This window comes from Labrus mixtus, chromosome 23, assembly GCF_963584025.1.
Source record: "Labrus mixtus chromosome 23, fLabMix1.1, whole genome shotgun sequence".
Taxonomy (NCBI): Eukaryota; Metazoa; Chordata; class Actinopteri; order Labriformes; family Labridae; genus Labrus; species Labrus mixtus.
The window spans coordinates 14737708-14752443 of record NC_083634.1 but is presented as its reverse complement, the minus strand read 5'-3'; the positions used below and the strand labels follow the sequence as shown (position 1 = coordinate 14752443).

Here is a 14736-nt window from a genome sequence, read left to right as displayed (position 1 = left end):
AAACATTAAGAAGTCATTTAGTAGGGTCGATTTTTTTAAATGGGGTTACCGTAGTAACATAGACTGTGTTTACATCAAAGCAGCTCTTAGGTAATCACTGAATGTTTCACATGTAGCTATGGACCCAGAGAGCAATATACAAAGTTGTTATATCAGCTTGTATCATGTTTATTGGAGGGAAGCTGAAGTAGTGGTTTCAGTGCCTCTTGCTGTTGGACTGATCCGGTTCTCTTTCTGTAAGTTTGACCTTTAAAAAAAAAGATAACCTCGATGGTAACAACAGCATTCTACTTAGAGAAAGGAGAAGAGGATGCAGAGGCCTCAAAGCTGAAGATGAACGTGTCAGGCCAAAGATAGCATAATGTGGCTAGAAATGTCAGACAGATACAAAGACGTGTGTGTGTGTGTGTCATATGTCTTGTAGCATAACATCAAAGGGGAGGTTCCTATTTCTTTGAAAACTCAAGAGTAGAGTTGATATGAAACCGTGTGGGATTGAGGCTATACAAACCTTAAAAATGAATCGCACTGATGTTAGCAGTGGAAAAATATGTGCAGACACCGAGTCCAACCCTCAGCAAACTTGACAGCAGCAAGGCGTGTTTGTATCGTTCTCTCACATGCTCACCAATAGCTGTCCCACACATGCACACACTCAGCAGTGAAGCAGCCAGTTGAGCTGTTACGCAGATGTGTGAAAGGTCAAAAGCAGCTGATGAGAGAAACGTGAAAGCGGAAGGAAAAAAGTGACAGAGAGAAAAGAGAAGTTTTTTTTTTGCAACATGTAAACAGCTTCCATTTGATTATTTCCAATGAGGAAGTGTTGGACCGTATAAACAATGTTGACAACGTGAAAACAGTACCATGTATTGTAGAGACTAGTGTGTGTGTGTGTGTGTGTGTGTAATACCGGTACTTTAGGAGTTCACCCTGAGTTTAATGAGAAAGACAGAAGTTTGTCCTCTTGCTTTTTCTGTCTGTTTTTCTTCCTCCACTCTGAAGGGGGGGGGGGGGGGGGGGGCTGATGGTGTAATCCAGTTACTTTTAGAGGGCTTTCCTGTCCAGAAAGTATTCTAGCAGCAGGTGGGGAAATAAAGACAGAAGAAACAGGGATAAAGAGGGATGACAGGGATAAAGAGCAGCAGCAGTGACGGGAACAGTCTGTACCTGATATGCAAGCCAAGCAGACACAGACAGGTTCACCCAGCAACTATTCAACATGCCAGCCTCTTTCAAATCTCTTCTTTTCTTTCTGTTACTTCTTTTTACATCCCCCCCCCCCCTCTGCTCGTTAATAACACCAGATGCATTCTTCAACAAGCTGTTTTTGACAATGTTTCCCCCACTGTCCATCGTGTGCTTCACGGTATCTCCCTGCAGTTAAAATGCAGAGCGTGTCTGACACAAACCAGCCGCCATTAGCCGTCTCCACAGCAACCAAACAACAGAATTAATGCAGAGAGGGCAAGAGGAAGGAAGAAAAGACGAGGAAGAATGAAGGTCTTTGTTTCCTTTTGATGAGGCGCAACTATAACGGTGTGATTAAGTGGATGGAAACCGACTGGAACAACAAAAACAGAGCGTGGCAGACGGGGAGAGGTGGAGGATGAGGTCAGACTGTTTTACTGTCCTGTTTGGTCCAAGACAAGAAGACTTTCTAAAAGATAAGTTCTTGACGGTCAAAGCACAGCGAGTAGAAGTACTGATGTAGCAATTAGAGAAGTTCTCTAGTTTACAGATCCACCGGGGAGAAGTTTCTGCAGTTTTTGGAGGCATTTTTATTAGTTGTATTTACAGACAGCACAGCTGTTTCTGAAACATACTAACACACATACAGGGGAATGATTAGTTTCATATTTAATTTTACTGTACATAGACACATAATTCACACATTAATTCACCTGTGCAGGAAGTCGCCTCTGTAATTCAGTGGCCACATGGGCTACATGTGACGACCTAGTTTTCATGCTTCTTGCAGAACAGTTAGCATCAATGTTTTTACATTTACTGGATCCTAAAATACAACCACATTGCATGTTAATATAGGCTGTAAATGATTAAAACCTCAGAGGTTTAACGGGATTCAGGAAGACAGATCAGGCCAGAAAACACTATCAGAAGACAAAGCTTCTTTTGGTAGATTCAACGCCTTAAAGTTAGCTCTCACCCGTCAAACCACAATTTCCAGCCGTCCCAAAGTCCCCAAATTGCAGAATAACGCAAAAGCAGCAGTGCAAAAAAACATGTTTCACAGTCCCTTCATACTTTTGGCATACATTTAGAAACTAAGAGCCAAGCCGCTCTCCCCGCTTGTTAAAGTGAAGCCTGTCAGCCGACGCTCCTTTGGCAGACGTGTGTGGTGTGTGGTGTGCGAGTGTGTGTCCAAGTGAAGTGGCTGGTTTCAACCACAATGTGGATCGGTACTCCAATTATGGGTTTGACCATGCAAACACTCACTCTTTCTCAAACACAGACACACACAGAGGGTGGCCCTTAAACAGTTGCACTACATGTTTCAAATGCTTGCATAATGTGGTCTTCTCACAGTCTGGAGCGACTCTACTCTGAATTGATCTATTGTCTTCATTAATGATTCCACAGACTGTAGAGACGCGCTTAGACCTGGACTAAAAGTATCCACCAAAACTGTCTTCTCAGTGTTGTATTTTCTGCTTTCTTTTATTTTCCCCAAAAGAAGAGACCATACAGGATGTCAAATATCCCCCAAATTGTCATAGATGATATCAGGGGATCTCAACGACGGAGTGTGTTGCTGACTGCACCACGAGTTAGCAGGTTGACTTTTCTGCTTAGAGACTTTGCTGTACAGTTCCCTCCCATCTCTTCCGCCGTCTCCTCTCCCACCCCAAATATTGTTATTGTTGTTGACATTACTGCCCGGACCTCCAAGTTTCCCAGGAGGCAGAGGCACGGGCTCTTTGCGAGCAAAAATGCCCCTGCTCGGTTTTGGAGTAGGGCTAGGTTTGGGCCACCTCGGAGCTGGAGGTTGTGGCGTTCCTCGACTCGGGCCGAGCTGTGGCGGAGACTGTCTATGAGGCTCTGACACTTTTCCCGGGGAGGGGGCGCTGTAATTCCCGTCAGGCAACTCTTCCTGTCGCCTCTGACTGTGGGGTTCCAAACGGGCCTCGTCGTATATACTTATCCCTGAACTGACCGAGATGGTCGCGCTTCCTTTGGCGCGACCTTCCGGTTCATCATAAATGTGCTCGACAGGAAGAGCAGGAGCTGGTGAAGCCCCTTCTGCCTGACCTCCTGGGGGTCGCCTGTTACTGTTCACCCCTCTTCCTCCTCCTGCAGCCCCATTTAGATTCATGGCGCTGGTTTTCTGGCTGAGCTCTAGGCTGATGTGATCGTACACGTGAGAGTACAGGTCCGGTGGCATCCTGTGCTTGCTGCCATCATGGAGATCCCCTTGGACCCCTCCGCCTGAAGCCTCGTCTCCTACTGGTCGTTGGCGTGGGACGGGCACTGGATGTGTGGCTAGGTTGCTGGTTTTGCTTTGACCCTTGATGGTGTCCACCGGGTCGGAGTAGAGGCAGTCAGTGCTGTGCAGAGGAAGGCGGACTGAATCGACAGGCTCAGAGTAAAGACCTGCATGTTCATCAGCTGAGGAAAGACCTTTAGCTGCTGCCTGCCCCCTAGGGGACCTAGAAGGAGCCACGTCTCCCCCCAAATGACTCAACATGGCTGGTGGTTCTGGTAAACTCCTCCCTTTGTGTCCTGATGTTCCCTGCCCCCTTCCTCCCCCTCCTCCATCTCCACCTTCTCTCTTCCCGAGCACTCCGTCAGCAGAGCCTGGTTTGCTGCCGCCTGAATCCCCATCTGCCTCCCGACTGCTGTTGCTGCTGCTGTCTCCGCTTCCTGCCCCCATGCCAATAGGAACAGCGTTGCGTATGTGCTGCAGCGAGGCAGGGCAGTCTGTTTCGAGGTTGATGGGGCAGCTGAGGTGGCGCTCCTCCGCCAGTACCTTCTGGGACTGGATGGCCTGGTCCACAAGCAGGAAGATGTCGTTGCCTTGTTTTGTCTCGAAAGTGAAGTTACCGGGGCCGGAGTCGCAGCGTCGGCCTGCCTCAAACGAAAACATGACCTAGAAATCAAAAAGGAACATTTAAGAAAATGAAATGGAAAATTTGTTGCAGTTTTTTTTGCAGTAGGAGAAGCTACTGGACTTATTCCAATCATTTATGACTTTTCTTGGTACTGAAAGAATGCTGCTTCCCGTTTCCACTGAACTGTACTTTTCTGTTTCCTCAGCGTTTCTATTTCATAACTTTGCAGCTTTCATTTACTTTTAAATCTCCATTTTAAAAGGCTTCTTTATTTTCTGCAAATTCAAACACATACATGTACAGACTAGTTTTGTTAACTTCCCTTTCTATCTGGTGTATTTCTTCCATCAAAGTTAACAACATGACACATGCATTAATAACAGAATCTTTAAAGGTCGTCAGTCAGTTCTTCATCTTCGCATCAAGTTAAATTAAAGTGATAAAAAATAAGTGTAAAAGCTAATTATTGTTTGTGACGTCAAGGCTCTGACCACGTGCAAAAAAAACCCACTGCAGCCGAAAATATGTTATTTCCTGACTACGATCAATCATGACTGTCTGGCCTTAAATCGAACACACAAGAAACGTATTCTGCATGACTCATCACCCACCCGATCTCGCCCGTATCTCCTCAGCAGCTTGTAAGGCCACACCATGACGTTCCTCTTGGTCTTTGGCTCTTTCAAGATTAAGACGTCGCTCTCTGCCTTCAGCAAGTAGCTGCCTGTCAGCCCACAGCGCTCTGAAGCCTCAGTCCGTTGAACGCTCACCCAAAACTCATTCACTGCCAAGAGAAGACAGGAGAGGTGCTCGAGCTTAGAGTCAATTATTTCAAAATAAAATGTTCACATGTTGTGATTCGTTCTAAAGCTGTGTGTGTTCCTGTTTCGCCAGAACCCTTTCAAAGTGTCTTTACTCTTGATTTCAAGGTTGAATAAAAAATAATATCTCAAACATATGATAGAGAAGACTCTCCCTACCCTCCTCTCTGGAGTAGTAGATGAGGTTTTCAGACATCTGCAGGTCCTTTGGTCCACCAATAGAGTCTGCAGCAGCAGAGTCACTGCTGCTACCTCCTCCCTGAGCACACAAAGAGACACAGCTGTATGTGGGATTCTTAAAGCTTTTAATGACCGACTGTTTACACACAGGAGTGATTTTTTTTGGTGCATGTGTCATGATCATGTGAAATAAATGGGATCATGTCCCAGTCTGACAGTCTGAGGGACTGAGTACAAAGAGAAAAAGGGGAGAGTGAGAGAAGCTGAGTGTGCAACGGAGAACGAAGCGGATGAAGTCTTCCTTGTAGGAAACTCCCTCTGGCTTCCTTTCTGCAAATATGTGCAACATTGATGTTCGTGTGTGTGTGTTTGTGTGTGTGTGTGTGTGTTTGTGTATGTGTGTGTGAGTGCACACAATGGAAGATGTGGCCTGAATAGGGACCACATGGCTAGCTGGGAAATTTTGGAAGACACAAAAACAAATGTTCTGCAATCCCAGAAGGAGACTAAATTAGCAGCAGTTGTATCTTTTTTTATGTACCTACACAGATGCTTTGTATTTCATTTAATTTTTTTTTTATAAATTCAAATTCAAACAACGAATGAAAACTCTTAATTAGAGTTTAAGACGGACATAACACAAGCTAGTCAGAAATATCGACACACCCAAATCTTAGGTACAGTATTTCCTAAAGTCAGCATGCTGTGCTTTGTACATTTGTTGTTCTTTGAAAAGTGTAAGCATACCTGAAACGCGATGTCACACATGGTGTCCATCCAGTCTTTGACAGCGTTTTTCTCCGCAGCAAACACATGCGTCTTGTCGTTGGTCTCCACGCAGAAGGCTGACATGTTGTCTTTGGGACAGCTCTCCATCAGCGCCGGCAGGATGGAAATACATTCGGACAAGCGGATGATCTTCTTGTCAAGTTTTCTGGTTTTCTCATTGGACCCGCTCCCCGAGCCTCCGCCGGCCCCAGCTCCTCCTCCTGAGGGTGAGTCATAGAACTCAAGGCGAGCGATGCCGTTTTGGCTGGCAGGGTAGAGGACGAACCAGTTTTTCTTCCATTTCTAACATAAGGAGAAGGAGAGAAAAAAGAGAGAAGCTTCACAACTAATTATCTTACTGAGCAATGGAACAAGGGACTGTTTCCACTAGAGCATTGTTTTAGCAGCAGCAGCATGTAGCTGCTACTAAGCAGAAACTGCTAATCACATAAGAACAACAACAGAGACAAAGTTTGAATCTATGTAGTAAACACAGCGGAGCATTTAGAAGCTAAAGGTAGCCAAGTGTTCATGTCACGGGGCTCAAGTACAGAGCCTTTAGTCCTCATGGCAGCGACCCGCCCGACCTCGGGCCTTTGCTTCATGTCCTCCCCCTCTCATCCAAATGTTTCCTGTCTCTCTTCAGCTGTTCTTTCCAATACAGACTAAAAGGCCCAAACATAAATGAAAAATAAAAAGCTTTTGTTTTCTGAATTCAGTTGACTTTTTATCTGTTTATATTTTTGTTCTTACATGTTTGTTATAATGTGCAGATAAGATATTAAACAGGATGTCAGTTTGATTTATTTTGCCTTCTCCCTCGTGTGTACGTCAAAATATTTTCATGGTTTAGATAATTTTTTGTTTTATTTATTTAAAGTATACAGTGTTAAATACTTTACTTCTTTAGTTTAATTTACCTTTTCTGTCCTTCTTTGTCTTTATGTTTATTAACACTTGTACCAAGAGCAGCACGACAATGGAAGGAAACGTTAAAGGGACTTTAAAGAAAGAACATGAGGTCTGAAAATAAAGAACATCTGATTCTGGTTTTTTGTTATCCGCGTTTTAATCCTGTTCAGTGGGAGGGGGGACAGTAGGTATCAGAAGGCGATAGCAAAGAGTAAAAAGAAGTTTGCAACCAACAAATCAAAAGCAGACAGAGATGAAAGTTTACAGAAGAAGTGAGTCAAAGTGAAATGGTGGGTCTCATACTTTACTCACTGAGGCTTCACATGGGAAGCTGGGGACAGTAAGTTGAACCAGGTTTGAGTCAGACCTGTTGTGCTTTTCTGTCACATCATTCTTTCCCCTCTAGTCAGTCAAGAGGCATTGGACAACACTTGCAGCATTATTCAACCGACTGCTTATAATGAAAACAACAGCTTCTATCTGGCATCAAAAAACGGTACAGAGAAGAGAGAAACTGTGTGACAACGAAACACGAGACCGACACTAGAAAAGACATGAACCCAAAACCAGACCAAAATAAAAATGTAACAAATAGCATGACCTCTTCCTGAAACTTTCAATAATCAATTTGAGCATTAATTCAATACGTCTTGGGCTTGGGTACTCATTCACAATCATCACAAAGACACTGTCTTTTGATCTGTAATGAATTCAATATTTATAACTACAACTTTAAACGTTTATTTCCCCGTCACAGATTTTTCTTAAAGTGTGGGTTTGCTTAAAAAAATAACAATGTGTTTCAAACTAGTTGACAGGTGCAATGTCTTTCCTTTAGGGCAGAAGAGAGGAAGCAACGGCGAACAATGACCTCTTCCTCTGCAGGGACAAAAAAAGGACACGACCAGACAACATGACATGCAACGGCGTACGATAAGAGGCACAGTGAGTGTTTTGAAGACTCCAGATGATAAGTGCAAACTATAGACACGGTGACACACGACGTGTAAGATTATGTGCAATCACTTCTGAAACAAGTACACGTATGATAACGGTAAAACTGTAAGAGACAACAGAAGTCACCGCTTGTTGGGAAGTCCCTCTAATCCCTTTGAATTCCTGGACGTTGTGTGTGTGTGTGTGTGTGTGTGTGTGTGTTTTACTACCCAACATCACGCCACGTATGTGTGTGTTTCCCCCTGTATTCACACTGCGGGGCTCACAGGCAGAGAGCGGCGCTTTTCACATCAGCGGTCAATGGTTTGGAAATTCTTCGGCTGCCTTTGAAAATGTGTCTTAAAAGAAAAATGAGACACTTCCTATCACTAAACGTAAATGCTCTCTAACCTGTGAGATTATTTTTCAGAACTTAGAAAATATTTAACACTACATTTGAAATTGAACATGCAGTTTGACAGACCAGGTGAAATGTTGCCTCTTGATGCTGGACCTGTAAATGTTAGAATATTTGAATACTACTTTGTTTACACAAAAACAAAAACAAAAAAAAGGAAATTATTATAAGGAAAGATCTGTTACTTTAACGGTTAGGATATTCAGTTAAAACATTTTGGAACAGAAATTTTTATTGGTCATTACCGGACAATTCTTATATAAGTTGCTGTTCTGTTTGAGTTTCCCAGTGTGACAGTATGCAGAGTGCCATGACCCTGAATTTGAAGCGGATAAATGTAAGGAAGCCGTGTGTGTGTTTGCGCCAGTGTGTGTGAAACAGCTGCTCCATATAAGGCATCAGACCGTTATCAACCAAGTGGAAATTATGCAAAAAAGATCTTGACAGAGAGAGAGAGAGAGAGAGAGAGAGAGAGAGTAACTTCCTCACTCATCTCCTGCCTGTTCACGAGAACACAACTCAAACAATTGTTATTCAAGTGTTCAACAATATTGATACATGAAACACCCTGTGTACTGTATGTTCACCTTTAATGCAGTTACTGACATTTACTGTCACAATGACCTACATATTAGCTCACTTGTTATAATAGTTGAGATCGGTTTGTAAGGTTCCAAAAGTAAGAAGCTAACCTGAAAGGGCGGCAAGGGAAGAGACAACTTTTAGGGCCTGAGATGGATTTATTTAAATGCAGAGTTAAAACTTTCTGTCCCCCGTAAAGCTGCTAAACATGAGACTTAGACGACACCAATAACGATACAGCCTAACATTGTCGTAGTCTGTTATGAATAACATCTGCAGGGATGTACACTCCGGCTTCTTCTCTCTTTTTCTCTTGGCTGCTGTGAGAACAAGCGGCGTAGTGTTATCAGCAGGTGATCGGGCCGTGCTGTGGAAAGTTATTGTACTATTAGATCGACTGTGAAACAACTATTTTAAAGTGGAAACGCTACATATTGCTTTAACAGTAGTAAAATAGAATGGATGACCACTTCAGACACAGGGTTTCTTTCTATCGGTCGAGCTTTTTCTCCATTTAATAAACAGTATTTTCTCACTTCCTACTCCCTGCTCCATCCTTTAATGCAGACTAGGGGAGTGATGAGCCTCCAGAGCTGCTTGTTCAAACTGTAAATGGTACACCACATGAGTCAGAACCATTAGCATTTACCAAGAACTTAAGAGCAACATTTCCTCGTAGTTTACCACTGCATACGTGGTCTGAGTTATTTTTATAATAAGAACATTATAACGCCATGTTCGTGTTTGTGTAGTCGGACCAATGAGCTGTGTAAGAGATGGAAATGTCGTCATACTGCTGTTTAGTTGAACTTGCTCAACCGTGTGCCCACTAGCCGAAGACAGACCTCGATTAGATCTGCAGCAGAGGAGTGTGTGTGTGTGTGTGTGTGAGAGAGAGAGAGTGACCAACGCTTTAACCTCAACAAGCTCAAGACAGAAGTTCAGCATCATAGAGGAGCTGTTTTGAAAGGTTTGGAGGAAAGTATAAAAAGTACACTGAGAAACTTTTAGGTTCTTTTTATGACTACCTGAAACTGAAACACTGAGCTCAAATTCGATTTTGACAATCTGTCAAAAATAAAGATTATAACAGTAATGACTCTACAAAGAAGAATATCTGCTCAGTGAATATTCAACATGGAGAGTCATCGAAAATATTCAAACATTTTTTGATAATCAAAGTACGGGAGTGCACCTGTTTTGTATCTTCCGACGCATTAGGAAAACATATTTTCAAGAGCAGTAAAAAAGTCGGTGAGCAGGTAGAAACTAACACGAGTTCAGCTGTAACATGACATCATATCTAATCCATGCAAATATGACTGAAGTTTAACTATGGAGCCTGTGTAGGATCTTTGTTAAACCCGCAAGCGGAGGTGAAACTGAATCGCAGCTATTATTTTTATTTTTGATCGCCGCAGTTTGCGTCTATGACTGTATGAAAATAGTACAAATCAAATCCCAGATCCCCCGTGCCAACGCTTACCAAAACCAATTATTGCAACCCAAAAGACAAATCCAAAAGACACTCAAACACTAAAAAATGATGTTCTGTTCATGATTCATTCCACCAGCGACAAAGGCCAGAGATAAGAGGTGTCCATGTCCAATCACAGCAGCTACCTGTTACTGTTACAAAGACAATTCAGACAGGGACTACCTTAACGTCATAAAACTTGTTTTTGAGTCTTTCTCAGATTGAAAGAGCGAGAAAGTTCAGGCCGTTAACGGTTAAAACACAACACACCCTTTGTCCTAAATATAATCACTGTGATCCGACTTCATCTAAACAAGAGTCCACTCCCAGCTGCAGAAGAAAGGACTGGACTTTTAATTTGAAGGGGTTAGTTAGCCTGAATTACAGAAATCTTTCAGATGGGATGAAACAAAATGAGCAATCACTGTGAGCTTACTCAGATATATGTTTCTGCACATGTTTAATTTTTCATTTTCCACTGTAAACCACCAAATCACATAATCATACTTCCTTAAAATACACCTACTGCAGAGTAAACAGAGAGAATTACAAACGGTCCTACGTTATGTAACATCGTCATAGTACTACTGATCAAGTGTTTCTCAGATGATTTAGCATGACGTGTGATGAAAACATGAAAAGAAGACACATCCACAACCCCATAAATCCATTATGCAACTATTCCTTAGAAATGAAAGCCTGGTGTATAAATGTAGCCTTGAGGTGTGCAATACCAAACTATCCAGACACACCCTGTCTGTTCAAGCAGAAGCCAGCTCCCTTTATCGACGTCTACCATCAACTACCAATTGCAGGTCTGAGCATCTTGGACGTGTGTGTGTGTGTGTGTGTGTGTGTGTGTGTGTGTGTGTTTGTGGCTGACAGGCAGATACACGTAGAGGCAGCTTATCTCCCCTCACCGCTTTCAACAAGGTGCCATGGCCGACCGCCTCACCATCTCTCAACACACATTTTTTATACCACCCCTTTTTTTTTTTTCTAATTCTAAATACTTAAGATTTCCTCACTGCGTCCGTACTTTAACCGTAAATAATAAGCGCAATCAGTCCGCCACACATTCTTTTTCGTGCTTCAATTAACCTAAATAAATTGATGCAGACTCTTAATCCCGCAAACGTGAATCCGCTGCACGTTCTCTATATCTCTGTGAAGACGTGTGTCAAACTCCAGCCGAAGAAGATGATCTATTCTTTCACTGTTGATAGAATTAGAATAGTTTTTTCCCCATTTCGGTAAAACTGTCAATTTCCCATCAACACAGACAGACTGCAGACTCGAGACAGCACAACTTTAAGAAAAGAATAACACATTTTAGCATGAATGAGATGATGAAAACTGGTACAATGAGTGTATGGTTTTGAGGCTAAGTTAATGTTTTTTCCCCCTTAGCATTACTAAACTCAACAAATTGAAACAAAGCTCTTGGTCGGACGTTGCAACGCCACTCTTACGTCAAGTTTTCCAAACCAAGTTCATGGTTTCAAGCCTATATGAGGATGTGTCTGTGTGTGTGTGTGTGTGTGTGTGTGTGTGTGTGAGGGTCTACTGACAGCTCTATTGCATAATTAACCCTGCAAACTTCACACCATTTTTCAACACTTTTAGCTTCCTGTATTATTCCTCGCTGTGCTCTGCTGCTTTCTTATCTCTGTATCTCCTCTGTTGTAGTCTGCACAGATAACGACATGTGTTTCATCAACGCTGCATTCTTGTTTCTCCGTTTTCTTATTGTTGTTTCTGCTGTTTATAACAAGGCGTTGGAAATGTGTGTTTTTTTTTTTTTTTGTGTGTGTGTGTGTGAACATGAATATCTATTGTCAGGTGCTGAATTCGGAGCAGGAAGCAGGGCCAGAATGTGTTTGTTGATCTGTGTCATATGACCGGCCGGAGAGATGAAGAGACAAAGACCCTCTTACATATCTAAAAGACTAAATGAGGTCTTATCCAGTGTTGCACAGAGGCCCGGGCACTACAACAACACAGACACACCCCCACAGGCAGGTATTTATAAATGATATGTAACTCTGTCACGTCTCGCAGCTCTCTTGTTTTTTCTCTTGTCCATGTGGTCGGCTCGTAAACGCATCCATATTTGCTCACACACAGATGCACTGTGAGTTTTTTTTACTCCAAACCACCACATCAACACAGTGACGACTTCCTCTCTCTCTGCATCTACAGTCAGTCCGTCTTTGAAGGCCCTGAACACAATGACTGACCTGTCGTTGCTTTATTTGTCATGATGTCAAATAGATCTCTCTCTCTCTCTCTCGGCGACAACTGGGAACAACGCAAGGTTAACGCTGCGAAGGCACTGAAGGCAAATCTTTATGCCATCACCATCTCCCTGTTTGTTCCATAAAACCCCAACAACAACATAAAACTGCTGTGAGGATTTGCAGTGCTTCTATTTTTATCTGAACTGACATGCACAGCTATTATTGTCTCACAAAACACATGGTACTCATTTATGACTCCTCAAAAGTTTCCTCAGAGAATCTTTTGTTTTTGTCACCAATGACATCTCTGTTTACAATTTGAATTTGGGCATGTAGACTGTTTAAAGCAGGAAGACGTTTGCTTTAAGTGGCTTCATCCCTCTTTCTGTGCTAATGTCCTCTGGTGTCTCTTCACTCCTGCAGTCTTCTTCGATGGTGTTGGACAACTTTTCGTGACCTTAAACAGCTTCTTCTGCTCGTTGCTGGTTCACATATTGCACATTACCCAGCTTGTAAATTGCATATAACATATTTTAAGGATTTATAAGGGGTTTCTAGCCTCCTTGTCATTTCTACAAAAGCTGTAAGTTTGTTTCTCTTTTGACTTACCTTTCCAAACTTCTGATGCTGCACATAAAGCTGTCCCTCCTTAACGTGGGTGTCCATGCCCCCTGAACACCCCACGACCAAGACGAGAGTTGACTTGAAGTTGACGCCGAAAGAAAGAAAAGAAACACTTCTTTTTTTTTTTTTTTTTAGAGGTTTATGTTTTCCTCTATCTCCTCACAACTTCCCCTTCTCGCAGCTGCGCCCACCAACACGTTTCAAAACGCATTTATCGTTCTGCTCGCGCACACTTTAAGTTGTCATGGTGATAATAAAATAATAATAAAAAAATAAAAAGTCGTAACTGTCGCTGGGTGGTCGCAACAAACTAAGTCCAAATATTGTCGGCCGGTCGCCTATCTGTGTCGCCTCTCTCACTCCTCCTGTAGGGCTGGACCAGTGGAAAGCAACACTTCAAAGGCGGCAATGAACTTCCTGTTAAGCCTTTCAAAATAAAAGTTAAATTTAAATAAAAAAAGTTCGTTGTCAGTTCTTTATGGGTTCGTAATCACGTTATAACACTTAGAAAATAATTATGTAAAAACTTAATTCACCTCGATTTTTTTATTTCACCCTTAAAAAAAAGATTGTTTTGAATAATTTAATGCAAAGCTTTAATTAGGCTGTTGGTATGATTAATCATTAACTTGTTATGGAAGGAATATGAAACTATAACCACAAGATTAACAAGTCAAGGATTTCAAACTACATTTTGCTCTGCAAGACAGAACCTCAAAATGTCAAACCCCGTCCATTTCAAATTACATCATAGTTCACAAAGAAGATGCATGTGATGAAACATGTTTGAAATTCATCAGATAAGAAAAAAATTACTCACAGAGAACCTGAAACATCAGAGAGGTCATGGACTCCACAAAAAAAACCTTTTTTTTAGTTAGCTCCTTATGGAAATCCTGTCAAATCACAACACCCAGGCTGCAGATTTGGGCACACAAAAGTGTTGATTTGGGTATTTGGTAATTTTACAAATGACAATCCGCACTTTTTCTTTCCTAAAAATAATAAAGCTGTAGTGTAAGGCTGTGTATATGCTGCTTGAGCTGTTAATAACTAGGCTAATTAAAGCAACACATCATAAAGTGATGCGTTTTCGTGTCATGAAATGGAATATCATGACAATGAGAAATAGCCTACAAGTTTTATTTAAACATGTCTGACTGTAAAAGTTGCAATAATTAAATGTAATTAAAGATAGATGTTTTGATTCAGTTGGAAAAAGTACATGTCTGTTATGTTTTATTGTGAAATCTGGATTGTTTGACATCCGGTATTAGCCTATAGTAAGACTGTGGGACTTGACGAACCCTTCCTTACAGGAGGAGTGAGCAGCGCGTGGTGAGCGCACCGTGCCGCTCCTCCACTTCCTCTCCTCCCACCTCCACGCTCTTGTGTAACTTCTCTGTTGGTTTCAGCTCTGACACACACTTTCTAAAGAAAATGCAAACTATTTGAATCACATACACTGAGGTATTATTATTGCATATTGCAGAGAAACTTCTGCAACACTACAAATGTTAGGCTTTTTGAAAACTGCTTATTGAACATATATAACAAATATCACAGAGCATTAGTAGGCCTACTCACTATGGAGATTGTGTATTATTGATTGAGTATTTTTCTGCAGCCAAAGATTGATGCTTATGTGTTAAGGAGCCGATGCTGGCAAACACAACCAGCCCCAAAAAATTAATGTGTTGCAGATGCC

General features: G+C 42.1%; 1 protein-coding gene across 1 annotated transcript; it reads right to left on the bottom strand.

Annotated features, from left to right (window-relative positions):
- Positions 1-1754: 1754 nt before the first annotated feature.
- On the bottom strand, positions 1755-13396 carry dok1b (docking protein 1b). Its single transcript, XM_061030989.1, has 5 exons — positions 13014-13396; positions 5819-6142; positions 5051-5150; positions 4682-4854; positions 1755-4108 (listed from the first exon to the last, which is right to left on the bottom strand). The coding sequence occupies exons 1-5, from the start codon at positions 13068-13070 to the stop codon at positions 2714-2716; spliced, it is 2049 nt and encodes a 682-aa protein (XP_060886972.1). The 5' UTR covers positions 13071-13396; the 3' UTR covers positions 1755-2713.
- Positions 13397-14736: the final 1340 nt, after the last annotated feature.

Excerpts from the sequence above, each read along its gene's own strand:
- dok1b (XM_061030989.1), bottom strand. The coding sequence starts at position 13,070 with ATGGACACCCACGTTAAGGAGGGACAGCTTTATGTGCAGCATCAGAAG. Across the intron at positions 6,143-13,013 it reads AGCATCAGAAGTTTGGAAAG|AAATGGAAGAAAAACTGGTT; the intron begins GTAAGTCAAAAG and ends TCCTTATGTTAG. Across the intron at positions 4,855-5,050 it reads CTACTACTCCAGAGAGGAGG|TGAATGAGTTTTGGGTGAGC; the intron begins GTAGGGAGAGTC and ends TTCTCTTGGCAG.